The following is a 22859-nucleotide window of genomic DNA, read 5'->3' as shown; positions in this document are numbered from 1 at the left end:
TCCATCAACTAAATACTGGCATTGCGCTTACCAGCAGGTCATACTAGCTGGCATGTTTGATTTAACATCTTTCTGAAGGCATTAAAAACAATACTAAGTTTTTCAGAACATTAAAGAAAACATTATTTCATTTCCAAAATCCAGCTTTTGATTCACTTTGAAGCTCCTTAGAGATGGCAGATGGAGGCCATCTTACTGAGGCTGCAGTTCACAGTATCTTACAACTTGGGTGAAGATTCCTTGTAGTAATTCAAGAAAAAAAAAGATCTATTTTGACATTGACCTTTGAATTTCAAGCTGCAATAAATAAAAATTTGAATTTACTTTAAAATTAGATAAACAGTTCTTTATGTAACAGGTAGTCCTTTTAATTCTGATATTCCTTTTACCCTACAAAATGAAGATTTGTAGGTCTTTCAGAATCATACATGTTGCTTCTGTTGTTTGAAATCAAATAGTTCTGTGGTCCATATCACGTGGGGATGCTGAATTGGCTGCATACACATGTATTTCCAGTCAAATTCCAGCATAAGGGAGCTTCACTTCATTTGTACTTATTCTGAGAGCATTTTAGTTCAGAACAATATCTCCACCGTGTCAAGACAGAGAACTCATCTATCTAAATTGTAATATATCCAAATCTACAGAGTTGACTTAGCATCCCAATACAATTTTCATGTTAGAAAGAATACAGTGCGAGGTACCCATTTGCCAGTGCTTAAGCTGATTGAGAATTAATAAACATTGATGCACACATGAGTGCCTGTTCAGTCATTCAGCTGGCACTCCGGCTGTTAGTTCTGGTATACATCAAATATATTGAGTTCAAACCAAAACTGCCTGACCTAGTGCATGAGTACCTGGCAGAACAGTGAAGTAACTTGCTTGGTTATGACTTATGGCTCTTTGGTTCTATTTGGATTTTTTGCCAACCTTGTAGTGTAATCTTTAGTAATATTTTCATGCAAAAAGAATTTTTACTTTTTTCAGACTGGCTCTGCTTGATTAGTTAGTTTGGCAATGAAGTTCAGCTAACGTCTGTTAAATTTCAAAGCATTCTGTGTTTCCTTCCCAGGAGCAACCAAAAACTATCATTTTGCAATCATGGAAGTTTCATGTAAAACATGGCAATATTTGTTCCTATATAAGCCTGATGATCACTCCTCTAAGCAACTGTATATAATTTACAAACAGAATAATTTCAGAAGTTACATAGTTTTATCAATATTGTGACTTGTCTGAGAAGTAAAGTAGTGATAAATAAGTCATCACAGAAACAGATTGGTACTTGCTGTAGAATAAGTACGGCAGACTGTGCAAACAAAAAATACATAACTTAAGAGCATAGTATTGATTTTTTTAAATGGAAATATTTTTATTGTTCTTGTTAAATGGATGTGAAAGCAGTAACTTATATGGGAGCTATCAACATGTTAGACATTGCATAGTCTGTAATGAAAAGTTTTTACCTCTGAAGAGTTGGAATATCTCTAAGGATGCTGAGACTTCATAATTTACAAAGATGAATAACTATATTCACGTAAGTAATTGTGCAAAGACAATTTATATAGTATTTGTTGGCTACTACATAAACAAAAGAATATATCTGAACAAGTTACAATTTAACAATAAAGTTTAGCATATTCTCAAGTTGATTGTCATAGTTTACATCTTTGTGCAGCAATGACTTTTAATCTCATCTTTAGATGAGTTTAAATCATCAAACCATAATTGACAAGTTAGGGATTTTGTAACTAGACCTAACATACAGAATATTTTTCTTATTTCTTTTTAATCCTTTTTTGGATTGGTAATGGCACAGTATTTTCTAGCAATGAATTTTTGTACTGTTACTTTCATGAAACTTTGTTGTGTGCATTTGTTAAATCATGGGAATTAGTGTTTGGTGCTTTTTTTATTTTAATTTAATTTTTCAATCTGCTTCAGGCTTCGTAGAGTATAGATCTATCTTTCTTTTCTCCTCTCCACACTGAAAAACTGTACACATCCCTTATGGCAATGATGTTCGAGACTGCTGGTGTCTGATTTTTCAGCTCTTTCCTGGCAGAAAAGGGGTCACAGAGAATGACTCAGAAATAAAAATTTGCAGTAGAGATTTAACTGGGGAATTAAGAGCTGTCTTTTTAAGAGAGGAAAAATACGAAGTAAACTGTACAATCAATTCTGCTGTTGGTATTAAATGTAGCTTTATCAGTCATTGAAATGTGCAGGGCTGAGCTGCAATTATGACTTGTGAAGATACAGCAAGAAAGGTAAGGAGCAGTAGAGATGGAGGGGAGATGTTGAAGCTGAAACACTCTTTTGTTCATTTCACTAACCAGTACTTCTAATGAATGCCCATTGCCATTCCTTGTGAAATAAACTGACTTGAATGTAATGTATCTTTTTTTTTATGCAATAACATTAAATCTTTACAATGCAGAGTAAGCTTAAAGTTACCATAAATATTTGTGTTATCCAGAGTTTGTTATTAGGCAAATTATTTCCACAGAAAGACGTAAATCTAAAGGCACTGTTATAGGAATTAGCAGTTAATATTAACCTGATAATCTTTCTCATTATTTCTGCTAAACCTACTAAACTTTAATGCTGATGAAAACACATGCAGCTAAGTGAAAATAGAAATGTCTCTCCAGTTGGTTAATTTGAATTCCCAAGGCAGAATTGAATGTGACAGCTGTGTAGGTGGATACGAGATGTTGATTGAAAAGGAAAAAGAAACCTGATTGGTTATGAAGAAAAAGACAAATCTTTTCCATAGCAGTTAAATTACACCTATTATGAAAGATATTTCCTGTCCTATGCTGTGAATTTAATGAAGTGTACTGAGTGCCTCTTTGGTTTAATGAAACTTAAGCACAGAATGACTTTAAATGGAAACTGCCTTTCCGTGTGTCAGTAGAGCTTGTGCAAAGGTACTCACTGAATGTAGGAGCTTGAAATTAGACCTAGAAATATATTTGTTTAGATCACTGTTCCAAAACATTATCAGTTATTCACAATGGAATCAAATTATGTCCCCCAGAAATTATGTAAAAATGCCAATCAGAGCAGTGAGATATGCTTTCTATTTGTTCAGTCTTAAGGGTAAGAAAAGAAAGATCACCACTGTTGAAAAATATGGATCAAATAAAACAAAATTATAGCATTTAAAGACATTTCTTCTTAACTATATAAATCAACGCTCAAGGTAACAAAACATGCTGGATGTTCAGTGTTCTGCTTGCACTTATCCACTAGTGTCTGTTAACCTTGTAGGATCTTTTGGAGGCTGCCTGACTCCTACCAGATGTAAGAAAGCATAAGGAGATGCTAATTAGAAAAATCAATAGTATTGTGATTGATGTTTCTTTCCATTACCTCATTCACCAACTGATTTGATCTCAAAATAATTCATAATTATGAGCTGTTGAGGAAAATACTAAAATCTCTTAGATGCCACTGAGATGCATAAGGACTTTATGTCTGAAGCTGGGTATTTGTCAGTACAATATGCAGTGTTTTTCATTGGCTAATTTGATGACAAATTCGTGAATTGCTCTCAAATATGGTGTGTGTCCCATGCATGAAATTGTTAACTCAGTGATTTTTCAACTATTTTCAGTGTCTGACTCTCTATAAATTTCCAGTGGAAGTGCAGAACCTTGTGAAATAAATTTAGCATTGCTCTGGCAATTGCCTGATTATCTGCCTTTTACAAATATCTGACTGCTAGTACACAGATGAAAAAGCATTCTCTAACTGAACGCTGAAGACAATAGCATTTTTCATTGTTTCTCCATCAGCTTACAGTTTTAATTGGTATTTCAATTGTTAACTGGCATAATTGTTTGGCTGAAAGGTGCAGAAACATAGTCCAAAATTAAGCTTTTTACCTTCTATTACTAAATTGAGCGGTCCTTAACTGTTCAGCTAAGAATAAACTCTGTTATGGTACTGCACAGATCTTTAAAAGCAAAGGAAAGTACAATACTAGCCTAGAGTCATATATGATGAGATATGTGATATTCTTTAAAAAATCCATAGGTGCTTTGAGAGAGCAAAAGAAAAAGTGTGTACATGTGCTAAAAGATTGTGTACTAGCAAAGAGATCAGGCAATGTACTGAAACAAATGTAGCATTTAAAATAAAGTGCCTCAAAGTAATATGACTGTTTGGAATAGGGTATTAGAGGAATAAATTATGTATTGATGAATGTGTCAAATCAGCTTGTTTTAAATGATATGAATAACCAGGATGTAAATCAGGCTGTAAAATCTGGAGTTGGAGAGATTAGTATCTGATTAGACATTTAGCACAAGCTTAGTTGGATATATCTATGCTACGTTGTTGCAGTTGAGCTAAAATGCATTCCAGAATCTTTATCTTCTTCTAAGGCTTTTATACAGCCTTTCCATTTTCAAATGTCTAAGAACATCACAAGAGGGTAGGTTCCATCAGATTATTCCTGGATTAAAATGACAATCTCTGTGAAAATCTCATGAATTGAAGCTGACAGTAATCAAATGAATAATAAGGGAACTTTTTCACTATAGTGGATTTTATATTACTATCAGATTGATTCTCTGTTCTGTGCAATTGATGGAAAAGCATCAAAAAAGAGAATGTGGTACTTTAGATGACATTTAAATGGATGAAATGCAGAGTTACAGCTCCTTCACTGTTGTGAATTGCTGGTTTCAAGGAGTTGAGGGGAACTTGAGTACCAAAACTAGTGTAATAATTCATAAAGCTCTTGAAGAGCTAAAGCCAGAGAGTATTGGTCTGAAAGAATGTTCAGAGTTTTTACTATGACTGTCAGCACAGCTACAATTAAGGCAATTAAATATATTGATATTTGACCTGATTGTGTACAATTTATGAGTGAGTTATGTTTGCATTCAAACAAATAATTTTTGAACTACGCTCATTTTATCAACATATGGAATTATCCTTCACTGAGTTCAGACATAAAAATATTGGTTATTTTAAACTTACCTCATTCCTCAGCCATCAGGTCTTGTTGAATCATCCACTGGGATGGTTATGGTCTAATTCAGAATTGATGGCACACTGAAGAGTAGAAGTGGAACATCAGACTCATTGTTCATGAAATGAAGCAACAATGTCTTTCATTTCAAAACCATAACTTTTCTTGATTAGTTTCTTCATCCTATCATAAAAAACGTCAGATTCGCAAGATGGAAAAGTTACTAACACTTCATTTTCAAGAATTGGACATAGCTAAAAAGTACTTCCTGAATACAATGATTGGAATGCATGTTATGTTTGGGTTTTTCAGATGTAAGCTGAAAGTTAAATACACTTTGAAACTGCGCAGTTAAAATGTAGTTAATATATATTCAATATATCTGAAATTATAGCAGGTATTTTAAAGGTTTAAATATTAGTAGGAAGAAGCTAAGGCAAATAATTTTCTAGGTTGGTGGGATATGCCTTCTTCTCATAAGGGGATAGCATATCATGTTTTACTTGTTATTCCTCAGGGGGAAAAAAAAATACAGTAAATCATAGATTTTCCTGTTAATCTTCATACCCCTTTACTAAAGATGCTTATGTTCTTGTTCCAGTATGATAAAGCAAGCAAGAAGTTTTTAAATGCTGAGAAATAAACTATCCCCATTTTAGTTAACAATAAATTGAACACAGAGTTGAGCGAATTAACATTTTGTCCCTTAGTTATTTTTGCTCATATATTATTAAATGGTCCACAGATACAACATAGTTCTTAATATGAATAATGTTGATTTAGGATTTTTACTGTTAGCAGTAATCCAGTAACATATGAATGAGACCTCTATACTTTTTTTACAAAGTTAACAAGTTTTCTCTCAACTAATTTTCTCTCCTTTTGTTACCCACTCACTAGCGATTATGACTAAATTTGTGAAGTAAGGATATAAATGGTATATGACATTAATAACTTACAGATCGCCAAGCTTTCTTCTTTGGGACATTCTGGCTGGAATTAATAGCCATTAAATTTTCAGTCAAAGCATGCTAATAGAAACTACCCAGAATTTACTAGTGATCACTTACATTTTGTAAGGTATCCATTATTATAGAGTTTATTGATCCAATCATTTTTCTTAAAAATACTTCCAATAAAACATCTTGGTATTTGCAGAGCTAATACTCTGCTGATGATGATCATTTTATGAATAATCTTATGAATTTTGATCATCACTGTTTTTCATCATACTACTAAACTGCTCCTCATTTATCAAAGTATTCAGAACCTTTTCAAAAGCACTAAGTAACTAGTGTAAGTTCTCCATTTCAGTGAGGATTATGTGCCATCTAGGAAAAGGGGCAGCAGAAGTTTAACAAGTAAAACTGAAACAATTCCAAATTTAACAATGGAAAGATATTTTACAAAAATTAATTTTGTAGATTCACCTACAAAATTGCTACAAAAGGATATGTTTACCAGAAAACATAAATATCTGAGTTTAAAATATTTGCTAGCTATCATTTGTCTGAGTCCACATTTGCCTTGTCTTTTCAGAGTAGTTTCATAATGCATAGTGACAGAAATCAACAGAAATCAGAAAACAAGTACATCTTTTCTTGCTATTAAATTTTTTGAAGATGGAAGACCATCCAAGTAACCAGTTGACAAAACTTTAAATTCTACTTTGCTGAAGAAATGAGATATGTAGATTATTTCTGGAACAGGACTGTTGCTTTCACTTTGTGGAATATCAAAATAACATAAAGGCATAACATACAGTGCTAGAAAGAGGAGCCCAAAAATTTAAACTAAATATTCTATGGTACAAAGCTAGTGATTGCATTAAAATCAGGACTCAATTGACTGAAGTTTTGCTTCAACATCACAGATTTAAAGTAAGTGATTCAATCACTGTTAGAGTGTGAAGTTATAAAGCCAGTGTCATTGACATCAACTAAGTGAGGCTGAAAATCCATGACTGAAGTTAGAAAGCAACAACTGAAGCAAAAGTAGTGACAATGTGAAGGAAGTTGGAAGGGTAACGATGTGAGTCTCCGAAATAGGGGGGGGTTGGAAAGCACAGTTCTGCTAGTTATAGATCTGCTCTCAGTTGCAGAGGAGACGTTGCTTTTGTCAAACTGTTCTTCCCAGTAATAGGAAAAGAGGATTAAAAATCATTGTCTGTTTAAAAAAAAAAAAAAAAAAAAAAAAACCACAAAAAATTCATATCTGCCAAATAGCTTTTCAGTGGGTTTTGTTCTTTGTCATTCCTCATGATTCAGTTAAATTAAGAACAAAATTAATTACTGTTATAAATCTAAATGAGGGATTGGTAAAATAAAGTTGTTATTAGATAATTCAATGCTAGGGGCTTTTATTGATAAGCTAGAAATATATGTGGAATCTGTGTGGTATTTCTTTCAGCCTTTCTTGCAACTTTTTCAATTTTTTTTTTTTAATTATTATTTTGCTTTTTTTTTTTTTTTTTTTTTTTTTTTGCATTCTTAACATTTGAAAGCAGATAAATGAATAAGTTTCATGACACCTTCTCTAGTCATGCATAGAAGCATATGAGTAGCGCAAGAAATTTCCAGTCTCTTGTGCTTAGGAAAAACAGAGAGGTTAGAAGATGATTTTTTTTACCTTCTCTTCTAATCTGTATAATAGTGTGGATTCCATTCCTCCTCCTCCTTCCCCCAGCTATTTTGGGAAAGATTTTAAAATATTCTATGAAGCCTACATATTAGCTCCTGGGATGTTTTTGTTATGTTTTCCATATTGCTCAATTTATTAAGTACTTTTGAAATATGTGTTTTACTGAATTTTGTAGCAGATAAAATCCATTCATGAACAATGCATTTAAATATACTCTACATTATCTGCAACACTAGGCCTGATGTGAACTTCTAAAGAAGTCATGTTTAAAGTTTCCTTTAGCCTGTGGCTTTAATGAAAACATGATTAAACCCAACAATGACGTAAGGGAAAATATGTTTGAGGCAGCTTATTTTTAATATCCATTAATAAGATTTTTGATAACTGTGTGGTGAATGAGCTATATGTTTAAAACATGACAGATCCTCATGACCGTTATAAAGCATTTTCACAGAGTCACAGAGTGGCTGAGGTAGGCAGGGCCCTCTGGATCCTGATCCCACCCTTGCTCCAGCAGAGATACCTAGAGCAGGTGCCCAGAGCGACATCCAGGTGATTTCTGAAGATCTACAAGGAGGAGTCTCCACAGCCTCTGGGCAGCCTGTGTCAGTGCTCCATCACCCACACAGTTAAGAAGTGTTTCCTGATGTTCTGGTGAAATACAAGCAAACCTCTTGTGTTTCAATATGCTCCAAGAAACAAAATTTTCATTATCTTAACCTCCAAAGTCTTTGTATAATTATCTACTATTTTATTCTTGCTTTCCTTTTATCTTTCATCTGCAGTCTTCACTGTAGTAATATAATGTCTATGTCTGAAGCATTCACAGTATTACCAGCTTATTTTTGCCTTCAAGAAATTTTAGAGCTCTTCTTTCAAAACAGCCATTCAAGGAGAGAAAATAATAGTGATTCTGATATCTCTCTTAACATAGATTTAATAATAAATTCCATTGTATATTTACTCTGATGCCTTGGGGGATAAAGAACAACGAACTATAAATAGCCTTGAGACTGGGAATCCAGGGAGATTATTCCCTAGAATTGCTGGGCTTTGGTTGCAGTCTTTTCCTTGCTTTTCTCTGCCATTAAGAATATTGCATTTTTCTCTCTCTAGTAAAGTGGGCAGCATCATTGGAAAGATGGGGAATGCCTAATTTCAGGAGGAAGTAGATCCCCAGTTTTTCACATTTCTAAACAATGATACTGTACAAAACTCAACCTTAACAATTTAATCCAAGTGAGCCCACACCTTCCACATTATGCATGTGTTGCAAGTGTCTTAATTTAGGACCGTTGGAGGATGTCCATGCCTGAAAAATTGTTTTAACATACATTGCCCTGACATTGCCTGTTGGCTGATATGAACACATATCACATTTTGCCACTACTGCTTGCTTTTTTTTTAAATTCTGTTATTCTTCACTTGACTATAATTGAAATCATATAACTGAAATTTCAGATATATTAGAGAATTTTTGTCTAATTTTGAAAATTGTTAATGTAAAAATGTTAATATTAATAACACTAATGCAGGTATAAGAGGCTGGAAATATTGTTCATGTCTGTAGTATGTGTGAAGCATCTTCTGTATTATATGTGTAGGTAAATTGAAATGTGTCTCATTCTTAAATTTGGTAGTTAGTCTGCCATTCTGCTGCCTAGCCCTGGGGAAAGTGAAGTTTAAAAACCTCTCCCTTATTCAAGATTTAGCTGTGTCTATTAAAATTTGTATTTTCTGAAACTGTGAGATATAGCTCAGGTGACACACTCCTGCTTCAGTGTGACATTCATTCATGCTTCCTCCTCTGAACAGATTTTAAACACAGTAAGTAGCAACCATTCTTTTTTATTTATCAAGTTTTAAGTAAGCAATTAATTGTATGGTTTAAGATCCTGCTAAATTGTTTTATTGTTATGTAGTTGTTTGTATTCCTAACAGTAATAATTAGGCAATAAAACTCAGAGTGACTGAGGACTTTGCCTCTGGGATGTTTCTCTGCTTCAATATGACACTAAAGACTACGAAAATGTCTATTGAGAAGCAGATTAAAGATAAAGCAGTTCAGCTGTTTCAGTTTTCATTAAAAAAAACCACTGTGGAATAGGAATGATTTTTTGCTCTTTTAGTCTTCATTTTGTAAAATCCTTTACTTTCCAATATACCAAGTATTGGAAAATATTGGAGAGTATCGATTTCCATAACTGTTGAAAAGCCATATGTCTTATATAAGGACTTATTCGTTAGAGCTTTTTGAATCTTCTTTCCTCTTTTATGTAGAATGCTCAAAGGAAAATGTTATTCCTGTTTTTCCCCCAGGTGAATCTATTGGTTCAGTAAATTGTGATATGCAGTTTTATATATAAATATTTTTTATCAACTTGAAAGCCTTAGCTTTTAGCTGTGCCTTTGTGGCTTTCTGAGGTATCTGCACATCTGCTGTTTCCTTGACAATGGTGATATAGATGCTGCTATTACCATGGGAATGGTACTCCTGAATGAAGCTGCTACCTCCAAAGGGGATGTTGGGAAGAGGAGAAGTAAGTTCCTTAGTACAATTAAGACAATGTTATCACAGTTAAAAAGATATTGAGAAATTACAAATGACTATCTGATTAAGTTTTTAAAAGTTCTTCCTTAAACTAATTTTTACATGTTGTGGAGTGGAGAAGAGTATAGCATAGACCTTCAATAGCTCTATTAGCTATTAGCATATAGCTAATAGATTATATTAGCATGTTGTAGCAGTAAAAACAGGTCTTAAGCATCCCCAGTCAACTTATGACTTGACATTCTCTATGAGGTAGAAAGGCATAATGTGAATGTGTCTGTGAGTTAAAGAAAAGGAGTTTCAAAGCATTTTCAAAATGAGTTTAGGCATTTAAGATGTTCGCGACAACATGCAAAGGAGAGAAAAAATTCTTGTTACTCTTTGTACAATATGTCTCTGAAGGAAAGTGAAAGCACAATGCAGAATATATCCTAATATGTAACATCTAAGGGCTGCTAGCCAGAAGTGCTAGTTTTATGTTTTTTTTTCTGAATTTCATTCTCATTCAGAGTATCTAAATATTTTTTTGGCAGTCAGTTGCATAAGAACACTATATGAAAGCATTTTATTCAGATTTAAACTTCTTACCATACAGCCATTTACTTTTTCTCACATAAATGGTTGAAGATTTTTAAAGATACCATCATTTCTATGCTATTTGTTCTTTTAAAATCCATTCTTTAGCATCTTGTATGTAATATACAGCATTGCAGATAGGGCTAGCCAATAATGCTTCATAAGGGTAGGTTGAATGTTAGCTGTTTGTCTATACTGATTTGAGTGTCATCTTCAGTGAGCTGTAGAGGTATAACTTGATTTTGTGTATCTTTCATGGATCTTAACTAATACTGATTTTGAAAAGACATTGACATTAATTTAATTGGCACGTGTTGTTGGATCACAGTTGCTTCTGTGATAATGTGTGTAGTGATATGGGCTATCATATCACAAGTACAAGTTCAAACTTGCTTCTGCTGTCTTTCATTTGAATGCTTTCTGTGTGCCTTGCGTTGTTCATGCTTAACATTTCATTTCATTATGGTTTGAAATCATATTTGTGACTGGCAGTTTCTGTATGATGAAGTGTGTGTATAAAATCTGTACAGGGCTAATTTTCTCAAACTAGTTGCAGAAGTTTTAACAATTAGATTGATATATGTCAGTTTTTACATAGTCAATTTTAATGAAAAATGAATCCATTTTCAGCTTCACCGACTTCTATTTGTTTCCATGGAAACTACAACAGATACAAAGAGTAGCAACTACTTGAGAGAGCAAATTCTCAGCTACAAAACAGTGTTTTTCAACATGTTCACCACCATTGCCTGATTAGCTATGCATTTCAATAGCAATGAACAAAAGCCTGTGTGCTGAGCTCATAAAAATCTGTACCAACAGAGGTAACCCACTGTTGTCACCATTGCTGAAATGCATAACCCACCACCTAACTCTGCTCACATCCACTGTTTGGTCTCCACAAATGTTCATCAAGCATTAGTGCATGTCAATGGATTCCATTTTTTCCACGTGGAGGAGTTCAGTGACACACCTTTACTTCATAAACACTTCTGTGTCAGATACCATTTTGTCAGACTGCCCCTTTGCTGCTGGCACCAAAATGAAAAAGGATATTGTTGGGATATTACCCTCCACTGACTTACTACCACCATCCACCTCTGTTGCAGTGGGTTTAGGCATTATTTTCGGAGCAGTCCTCATAGGTGAGGTGTATCTCAGTCATATACAGCAGACTGTAAAATGTTCCTTTTTTTTTTTTCTCTTCTACTTGCGCACAATTGAGTGAGCTATGATGATTGAAAAGGTTTTTTGCTACTACTACAAAAGTGTCAACTGGTGTTTCAGATTTGATTTGTTAATTTAAGTATTTACTTTGCTAATTCTTTCTTAGCCTGAAAAGGCTCAAAGAGCTTGCATCTGGATGCTCTCAGAAGGTTTGTGTCGTTGTTACTTAACTTCAATACCCAAAGACATAATATTTAAGAGTAATTTCTCTCCCAGCCCTGGAACTTAATACAGTGAAATGTTTTAGCCACTAAGAATTAGATAAAGCAGTTATAAACAGCCTTTGCAGTTACTTTAGTGTTAGATGGTTGACTAGAGGCAGCATGATTCCATTAGTCCAGGGATGTTTTTTCTAAATGTAATTTGTTTTCCAAAAGAACAAGCAAATACCTGAAGTGACATTGCTTGACATGTATAATTTAAAGCGTTATTAAATCTGTTATCAGCAGTGAGGTGTTTGCATCCGCAAACATTTGAGTTGCAAATTGCTGCTCTCTTTTCTTGAAAGTACATTTGAACTGACAAGTTATTTTTTTCTTAATAACCATAAATATTATTTCCATGTGTATTTGAAATCCTATCAGAAGATAGTGAGCATCAGTAGGCAAGCAGCAGTGTTTCTGTATTTCACTGTCAAAATTCTATACAAATGATTGACGTAAATAATATTCTTTGTAGAGATTCCAGTTTTAAATCTTTTATACGCTAGTAAACAAAGTTATTTTCTTTCCAGTAATATGCCTAGTAGGCCTGGGTCTGGTGGTCTTTTTCTTCAGCTTCCTGTTGTCCATATTCCGCTCCAAATACCATGGCTACCCGTACAGGTAATTTCTCATTAAATTCTCATCTTATGTATTTTAATAACATTGTCTAAATTTAAGAACATTTTTTAAGTAACAAATCTTTAATTTTTACCACTGGAATCTATGGGAGTTCGAAGAAGCAGAAAGAAAGGTGATCAACTGGAGCAAATCAGAAAGAAATAGAAAGCTGATGGGATTAGAATGACTGTTAATGCAGACCATTTGAGTCTGCATTGACCATGGCTTATACAGTGCTCCATGAAAAATGTGAAGGAAAAATTATGCTTGAATTTATAAAACTTTTTACATATTTCTTTCTGTAATTCAGCTGTGAGTCACCTGTAGAGATTGCCTAGATTTCTGATTTACATCTTGCTCATTTGTTACACACTTTTTTTAGTAGCCTGTCAAGAACCCATATCATTTTCTCATGATCCTGATAGTATTTTTAGATTAACCTGAAAAAGCCAGGCTAGGAGAAAAAGTAACATGCAATTTAGTCTTCTGTGCTATAGTAATGATGGGCCAGGCAACTTGAAAAAAAGTCAGTCTTCTGTTGTTACAACTAAATCCAAGATTAATAACTATTATGTACATGTATATGTACATATATACACATACAAAACATATTTATACAGTTGACATAGTCTTGCTATGCAAGGCTTTACAGTACAGCTAAGATGTAAAAAACCAGCTAAGAGCTGTTTTACCCAATCTAAGTGGCAAGAATGCATTTTAAAAAGATGAGATTTTCATTATTTCCAATGAAATTGTTTTCTTTAAACTAGTAGACTAATAAATCACATATTATATACTGGTCTGTGTTACTGTTTACCGTGGTTGAACAAAGTAAGTGCATGACATTCATGTTGTAGTGTAGATGTAGTAATGCTTTGCTGAAAGATCTTTTGGCACTATGAATTGTCGTCTAATGCATGTACAAAATATACATAAGGGAACCATTAGCAATGCAGATTCAGAAGTTTCTATTTTCAAGTAAGTAGAAAAAAAAAGAACAGTCTATTAATATTATCAGTTCTGCTGTTGTTTTTTTTTTTCTTTTTCTTAAACAGTCACTGTTAATGAGTCATATGGGGAATACTAAATTTTTTTCTGATACTTAATGCTGATTTCCATGAGTGGTCTTGTGTGTTAGTACAGAAGCCAGCTTTCTCAGTTTTGTACCACTACTCAAGATAGTTTAACTCTTCTCCTCGCAATATGCACAGAAGGTCTTTTCCTGCTTTTTACTCTGTTCTGCTAAGGAAACTGATCAGCAAAGGGCCCTGTAGTATAGTATTGTGAGATTTCATCAGTATGGATTTTGTAATTTGCCATCTGGAATAGTCTCTGCAGCCTCTCAGCACCTTCTCTGGAAACTACCTTTTAGCCTTGCCATTAACATTTCAGTTGTCTCAACCATATTCATGCCAATGTCATACTCGTTCTGAAGAGGAGTTCTTTGGTTTATGTGCATAGTTACAAATTCTAATGAAGTGATTGTGCAGAAGGACCAAGTATGTAAACTCTCTTATTTTTTCTTTGTCCCTTTAATGCTATATTCTACACATTAATTTTAGTCATATCTGTTGATAAACATTTTTTTGTCTGACTTTCTTAGCATCTTTCCAAGGATTTTTTATGTCTCATCGATAGATCCCAGTGTGATTATATCTTAAAAATGTGAAATATGTCTGTCTTTTTACTTTAACTGGTTATGATTTCACCTTGAAACTGTAAGTCTTTATGTGATAAATTGGCCTCAGGCTAGTAAAACTTTAATACCACTAGAAACAGTGCATACTAATGATTTATTAGAAAAAAAGAAAGGATGCTTATGTTGGCATGCCTAAAGTAACATTTAGCATTTAAACAATTTGTTTTCTTTATGTGCACTATCAAAAACATCAATTTTTGTCTTACTTTAAAAAAAGCCAAATACACAGAATTGTTTGTGCTCTCTGTCAATAAACCCTCAAATGTGTCCTATGTGAAACAGGATGCATCAATAAAAACTGGAAAAGTAACATAAACTACTGTGCAGCCTGCTTCTCTCCAGTGACCTTCGTGTAGTGAAGATAAATCAAAACAGATAAACATATAACTGGAGTCAAAAACCTGATAAATTTATTTCTTTTTCTAAGGTGCATAAATTAAAGTACTGGGAACGTACTGTTACCTCCTTGATGCTGGTAATGCCTTGATTAATGGTAATGCCATTATCAGTGTTAATTTCTGTGACAAACAGAAAAGTTTCCAGAAGAGTGCTACAGAGCAGCACAGGTCTATAAATATGCTCTTTACACACACACGCGTGTGTGTAGGAAGGAAGAGTAACATCATTTTAAACTGCTTCAGACATCTTCAAATTAGGTTTTGATTCTCCCTTCCATAGAATATTTTTTCCTGAAGGTTAGGTTGAGCAAAAATAATGTTTTAATGTGCTGGTAAAATACACATATACAGTAAACCTTTGGAATGAGAGATGGAACACAAAATTGAGATCATCATGAAGATTATTTACAGGGTATATAGATTCATGATGGATGAGTAAGCACGTAATAAATTTCTCCCCTATAGTCATTTTTACTATGGCTGGCTTTTTATGCTATTACTAAACCACCTTTTGTGGGAACAGGATAGATTTTTTTTTTTTTTTTTTGCTAAAACCTTTATTTTAATTGTTGTCATTAATGGTTGAATGATAATACATTAATTTTATTTCACCCTGTTGTACATTTTCCCCTTTATCCCTTCTACCTGCTGTAGGGAACCTGCTTTAGCTGGGGAGTAGATTTAATGATCCCTGGAGGTCCCTTCCAACCCCTGCAATTCTGTGGTTCTGTAATAAGACCAGGAATGTTGATACATCCAAAGGAATATTTTTAGAAGCCTTCTCACTCCAGCGTTTAAATTGGATAAATGATGAATTAAGTATCAGATATTCGGTCATTGAGCATTTCACTACCTCAACATAATGTTATTAGTAACTAGGATACATGCTAACAATAGGGAGAACAAATTTACCTATAAGCCAGAAGGATGAAATCTAAGCTTTTGTATTCAGAAAAGAGTTTGGAAAGTTCTATGCAAACCTTACATTAGGTTGGTGCAGTCCAAGAAAACACATAAAATATTAAGAATGAGGAGGGACAGTTAGAACAAGAGAGAATGCATCAGTACATTAGCAGAGTAGTGTATCACTGTGAATAGTAGCAATAAAAATATTTGTAATGCTGGTTTCTTTAAGAGAAAAAGACAAAAGTCTTATTCAGTGTATAATGGTGTTTAAAAAAAAAAAAAAAAGTTATCCATGATTTTTGTTTTGTTTTGTTTTATCTTTGGCTGAAATCTATGAAGTGGACTTTTTGAAATTTTTAGGGTCATTTTGTTATTGATGGCACCTTTTATTGTCCTTTCAAGTCTACATCTTACCATGCACTGTTGTTTTAATGTGATTTTAAATAATATGAACAACAGAAAATGTGAGGGTTTTATGTAATTTTTTATTAAGTTGCTCGCATTATGTATCTTTATCAATTTTTTTACACCTGCAGTTGTGAGTTTCATTATCAGATTAGCCTTGAAAGCAATTGCAATTGTGTATTACTGAAAACATTAAGGTGAAGAGGCTTTAGTTAAATAATAAAAAAATAATCAGCCTTCAGCACTATGAACTAATACATTGGGAAAATACATATTTTGAAATGACTAGCATGGAAAAAGAAATAAGCTGAAAGAAAGCATGATATATAAAAATGCCTTATTTTCACGAAATAAACATGAAAGTTAAGTTAGACGTGAAGTATTTGTTCTTTACCTAGATTCAGAGCAAGAACAGACAAGATGCAGAGCTGGATACCTTGCATTTACTGTATATACCATATAAGAAATGTCTATCCTCAATGTAATTAAATTAGTTTCAGTAAAGAATTCTTGAATAATATTGAACAACTGAGATTAAATACAAATGAATAAAATAGAATAGTTATTTCTTCAAAATAGATTGGTAAAATGTAAGTAAATAGAACAAATAAACAGTATCTGCAGGCAAATAAAATTAAAATATTAATAAATGTGAGTGCTGCAAATAACTGCTCAGATGTTCCACGTTGACTTTACACCTAATTAGTTTGATTCACCTGAAATTTATGAACTGGTAATCTAGTTCTGTTAAACACGATGATTCACAGTCAGGTCTGTAGCACTCAACAAAATAAACTACTTCCTTCAAAACTGAGGCAACCAGGATAATTCTAAAAGGCAGGAGAATGATAATACCATTTTCCATATTTCTTCTCTTATTATGGCTGGACAGCAAGTTTTTCAGGGAAAAAAAAAAAAAAAAAAAAAAAAAAAGTTGCCAGTTTCTTCATCTAAATAATCAAATGTTATACTGAATGCACGAATAGCCGCAGACTTCCACAGTCTTCTCTGTGAGGTTTCTAGTCCTTTAAAGAATAAGAGCTGCAAATTTCAGGTGTCTGGCTCCGTAATACGTCTTTTAAGATCAATTTAAACAGATATTACCCAACTTGTCCTTACAGGTTTTTCTGAAACCCTGCCCCCCTCTCTATCTTTTTTTGGCTACTCTCTGTTTCATGATTTTTATAATGTTTTGGTGCTTTGTGTTTTTCAACCTTTGGCTTTTTTTCCTTCTTAGACTTCTATAACTTCTGCATTACTTTTGCTTTTTACGTTAGCTGCTAAACATGTACTTCAGTTGTGCTACAGACAAACAGTAATATAGATACAGTAGCAGATATGGTAGCAGAATATTTATTCAAAATGACACTGCCATATTTATATTTTCCTACAGTAATATCTTCTAGTTTTTCACCACCCCTGATTCTGTCATTGCTACTTGCCTGATTACCCTTTACCCCTCCTATTCTTCCTGCCCGAAATTTTCCCACTATCTTTATTCCTTTCTTCTTCATTCCTTCTTTCCTGTACATGGCCTTGCATATCTATCCTACAGCATTCTCTTATTTCTCTGTTCAGCACTTTGCAATTCTCTTTGTATTTTTCTCGCATTTCCTTTTCAATAATCACTTCACCCTCTAGCACCCAGCCAGTTGCCATCTGTTTTGCCTTGGTCTGTATGTCTTGCTTAATGAGCACGTCAACTTTTTACAGCAGGGAACATCTTTATAGTGTACTGTCGTTTTAGCTCATGGCACTTGCATGGCTGTTTTGTAATGAGTAGTTAATTATGCCATAAATGGAAAAGTGATGAAGTTAATATGATGTGTATACTTGAGCACGTTGTATATCTTTGAGGAATCAAAAGTTCTTTCATATGAAGCTAGACACAGTCAAGCTGTAGTAACCCTTCACTTCAGCCTGTCATTATTCTGTGTTTATAGAATTAGCTCAATCTGCGGTTGTGCACAACTCTTTCTCTCTGCGTTCCCGTTTGTAAAGGTACCTCATTTGATAATGTCCTTGAAAAACCCCAAATGAAATGTATGACAATTGAAACGTAAGCTTTTTTTAATTTTTATTTTAAATACAAGGTTTTGTTCCAGGGATGAAGAAGCAGCAATGTCATCTGAAACTCATTAATTTATTAAAACATTAAGAATGTTAAGACTCTGGAGCCGTTCAGAACCTTGCCAAGTCATTTATGCCCTCCCCACTCAGGGGCCACTTCTACAAGGGAAGAATGATTAAAATAAATCTGAAATACCTCCCAGGAGACATAGCTTTTACTTTTAGGTAGTAAGAGCAGGTGCAGAGCTTGATTGAAGAGAACAGATGTTTGAAGTGCATTTTGCTTTTTAATGTTTTTAATACGAAAATATAAGTTTCAGTCACTCAGGTTTTTATTTGATGACTTTCATGCTTACTTAGTAATTATCTAATGAGATATAAACATTTAAGAGATTATTACACAAACATTGAATGGCTTTTCAAATGGCTGTTTTGAAGTCCTTGTTTATTCTCTCGAAATAATTGCAATACTATATTTTATAGGCATTTTTCAGCTTTTAATCATGTTTCCTTTCTTTTCAGCTTCTTAATTAAGTGAATTCAAGAGAGATTCATTTAGAGCTGCTTACCATGAAGATAACATCAGTACCGGCTTATCTGCCTGCCACTGTTAGACGTATTCAAGACTATTTAGTTGGCTCATCTGTTTCTGTGATAATTTGTATAGTATGCAGAGAAATGAATACAGTTTTATGCAATGAATGCTTAATTTATAGATATATACCATAAATATCTCATTGGGAAGTACTAAAATGTTACATATAATCTGTGTTCAAGAATTTGAATAAACTTCATTATAAGTCTTAAGGCTCTCCTATTAATTTTAGTACAAGAATCCAAAGAGTTTTGTCAAGTTTTAAATCTGAAGTTTGTTAAATTGTTTTAAGATGCATTTTAGAATATGATCAAATAATTGTTTCTTCAACTACTGTTTAGAGAAATACCATGGTGGGAACTATAATGAGTAGTATAACATGTATCTTGCTATTACTTTGCTTTGAAAGTGTAAACTTAGAGAATAAAAGGATTAGCTTAGAAGTTTAATTTTACTGGATTGATTGTACACTGAGCATGCTAACACAGTGCCATGCAGAATTCCCTCCAAAATACACTGTAACCTTTGGTAGCTGTGATGCTCCTAGAAGTAGTGCAATCTCATATTTTGTAGCTAACATACAAGTGCAAGGATCAAATCTTGGATAAGTCACTTCTGTACCTGCTCACACCTCATATGAAATGCTCTCATGTGTAAGTATATACCTTTGTATATGCCTGCATACTATATTTAGCGTAGCTCAGGAAAGAAGAATTGTAGGCATACAGTTTCTGCAAGTTCCAGTTCACTTTCACTGGCATGCCAGGAATGAAATCAGATTGGAATTTCCTTCATGTATTATACGTGAATGTCTCTAAACGTGAGGATGAGTTTCTCTGAACTCTACAAAACTCACTTCATCAAACACTGTAGGTATTCATTCTGGAAGCAGTAGGAACTGGACAGATGGAAGAGTTGGATCAAGAGGAGGCTTATTAAGTTTAACAAGGGCAAGTGCAGAGTCCTACACCGGGGGAGGAGTAACTGCATGCATCGGTACAGGCTAGGGGATGATCTGCAGGAAAGCAGCTCTGCCAAGAAGAATTGATGTGTCCTGGTGGCCAAAAGGTTGGCCTTGAGCCAGCAGTGTGTCCTGGTGGCCAAGGTGGCTAATGGTATCCTGGGGTGCATTAAAAAAAAAGTGTGGCCAGCAGGTAGAGGGAGGTTCTTCTTACCTTCTCTGCCCCGGCATAAGGCCAAATCTGAAGTAGTGTGTCCAGTTCTGGGCTTCTACAATTCTGGAAGGTATGTTAAGAACTTCTTAAAATGAAAAACAGGAAGGACAGTGTTAAACTGCTGGCGTAAAACTGTTGCAGAGTTGTAGAGCAATATTTAAACTAGAAACTAGGGGAAAATTGACAAACTCTAACACCTGTTTTCTAGCTCAAAGCATGAAGGCAGATGTAGCCTTTTCCGAGGAGCACCAAATGCTAGCTAAGAAGGCACATCATAATACATAGGGAAGGCGAATCAGACTGCCTCCAGAGCCACATATCACTATGGAAGATAGAACAGATAGGTGTGTGTGTGTGCGTGTGTACACACAGATACATATAGTCTCACACACACACACCAGTATGACACTGTTGTCAGGCTACTGACTTAAAAATGGCATAGCATATGCGGGTAATAAAACAGCACAATGCATGAAGGCTAATATGGGATACAACAGCACAGAGGTCTGTGCTCCTGTAACAATAAATTTAATCCTTACGAACTGTGATACTGACCTATGATCAAGATAATGATAGCGATCAGGAAGTGAGATAAGAGAAACTGCTATGTTCAGGCAGTGGTAGTGAGAGATCTGATGAGACTAAGTTTTCCAATGGTATACAGTGACTTCCTGGAATAAAGAATAGATCTCACAATTAATAACCCAGTCAAGAGCAGCATCTTGCTCAGTACGTGGATACCTGTACAAGAAAGATTCATGGGACAGTAACTTGGTAAAAGCAAGAACAATAAAATAGGTTTAATATTGTTGCAAGAGTGGACAATCAAAGTGAAATTGAGATAATCAGTTTCAAAGAAGGGGCGGTAAATGCAGGTAATTATAATAAATAATGGAACAACCTGAATAGCAAGACACAGCCTGCAAACTGTTAAATATTCTATTAGGTATCTAGTTAAACATGTGCCACAACTCAAAGAGAAGTAAAGAGACTTACATAGATCAAAGTTACAAAAGCATCTTAGGGAGTTCTGTGTTTAAATGCTGGCAAGGGGAACAGAAACATTCATAGAACATCACAAGTCAGCTGTAAATATAAGAGGGCTAGAAGAGTAATGTGAAGATAATGTTCAGGTTGGTACCAAATTATTAACACAACAAGAGCAGGAAAACAAGAAGGGAACTGACGAGAGAGCTGGTGACTAAGGTTTAAGAAGGGGGCACCCATTGTTAAGACTGTGACGTAGAGAATGAGTTCTCTGTATCAGATAGGTCAGAAGAGCTACTTCATTCAAGCACCTTCTATGTATTAGCTTTAAATAAATAAGCTAGATGTGGTAACTTCTCGGGACCAAATTGCATTTATCAAAGATCTCTGAAAGAAGTCAAAGGCGAGGCTTCAAAACTACTGACCGAAGTGCCTTCACCCATCGGTACAGATTGTCAGTGTGTCAGAGGACTGACAGATTGCAGCATGGCTCCCATCTGTAAAATGAATCTAGAGGGAAACCTCACTGTTGTGAACCTGTGAACAATTTCCAGTCCCAATAGGATAGTCAAGTCTGTAATAAAGAGTAAGTTAGTTTACTGAGGGTAAAGGTTAAAATGGTCAGCTGAGATTTGTGGGACTGCTTACAGTTTCACAAAGCTTCTACAGGGCTAGAATGGTATTAGAGAAGCATGTGTATACAAACCCCTAGGCTAGGCTTTAATAAAGAATGTAATCTGAAATTGGAGAAAATGTCCTTTTCATGAATTGAAAACCAATAAAAGGATACCAAGTAGTAGATAAGGCTTCCTATACTCGCATCTCATAATACAAAAAGCAAACGATTGGTGCAGTGATCACTTGAATTCATCAACAAATGGCACATGCAGTGCAGCCTTCCAACTCATAGATTTGGATATTCAAGTGTTATGCTGATGGGGTGAAAACTCTTAAAGAACCTCTCAAAACTCAGTGAATCGACAAAAAGGTGACAAATGAGCATTGACACATGTACAAGAAAGTGACTCGTATCTTATTTGTTCATGTAACTCAGGAAAGGTGCCTATTTCACAATATGGTCAAACAAACACTGTGGGAAAAAATACAAAATTTAGCAGAATGCAAATTCACAGAATAATGTATTTGGACCTGAAGAACTGCAGTTATGAGAACACACAAACAGATTTTAAAACACACATAGAGAAAATTGTTAACAACTTGAAGATGTTTTTCTCATATGAGGGCATCAGAAAAATCTTAGGATCCTCTCACAGTGCTAATGCACAACATTTTATGAAGTGGTATTTGTTGGAAGAATTAATTCTTTCATTTCTATTATACTCAGAAGGAGCTGAGAACTCAGTTCCTGTCCTACATCATAGGTAATCATTTCCAGCACTATGAATTTATCACCTTAACTACAGCATTCACAGTAGTCTGGGGACTGGTTGTGGTTTGATTTAAAGAACAAACTACAGCACTGAGAAACAACACAGCTGTACTATGGGCAATAAGAACTGCACGTCTGTACACAGCAGGCAGCATGGAATCCTTCATTTCTTACGCTTGTTCTACTGCATGCTACTTGGCACATATGCTCCTTCTCTACCCCCTGGGTTTAACTACTTTCCTATGGACCTTAGGAAGCAGTTTCAAAAGAATTTGCTTCATTTTCTTACATTTTTGTTTGCCAACAGCTTCTCCCTTCTGTCATCTTTTTTTTGTATGAAAGTCTTTCACATTTTTACATGGATCAAACTGAATTCCAAGGAAACACATCATACATTTGTATTGTTGTACCTGGATACTAAAACTAGAT

At 34.4% G+C, this 22859-nt stretch overlaps 1 protein-coding gene across 1 annotated transcript in view; it reads left to right on the top strand.

The window, feature by feature from the left end:
• The window catches only part of TUSC3 (tumor suppressor candidate 3), a 107528-nt gene extending 88438 nt beyond the window's left edge, over window positions 1-19090 (top strand). Inside the window, exons 8-10 of the mRNA XM_048942189.1 lie at window positions 10096-10170; window positions 12718-12808; window positions 18806-19090. Of these exons, the coding sequence (XP_048798146.1) occupies window positions 10096-10170; window positions 12718-12808; window positions 18806-18821 (182 nt within the window). The 3' untranslated portion in view covers window positions 18822-19090. The remainder of the gene's footprint in view (window positions 1-10095; window positions 10171-12717; window positions 12809-18805) is intronic.
• The last annotated feature ends 3769 nt before the right edge of the window (window positions 19091-22859 follow it).

Source organism: Lagopus muta, chromosome 4, assembly GCF_023343835.1.
Source record: "Lagopus muta isolate bLagMut1 chromosome 4, bLagMut1 primary, whole genome shotgun sequence".
In the NCBI taxonomy this organism is placed as follows: domain Eukaryota; kingdom Metazoa; phylum Chordata; class Aves; order Galliformes; family Phasianidae; genus Lagopus; species Lagopus muta.
Note: the sequence above shows the minus strand (reverse complement) of the source record. Positions and strands in the feature narration are given on the sequence as shown.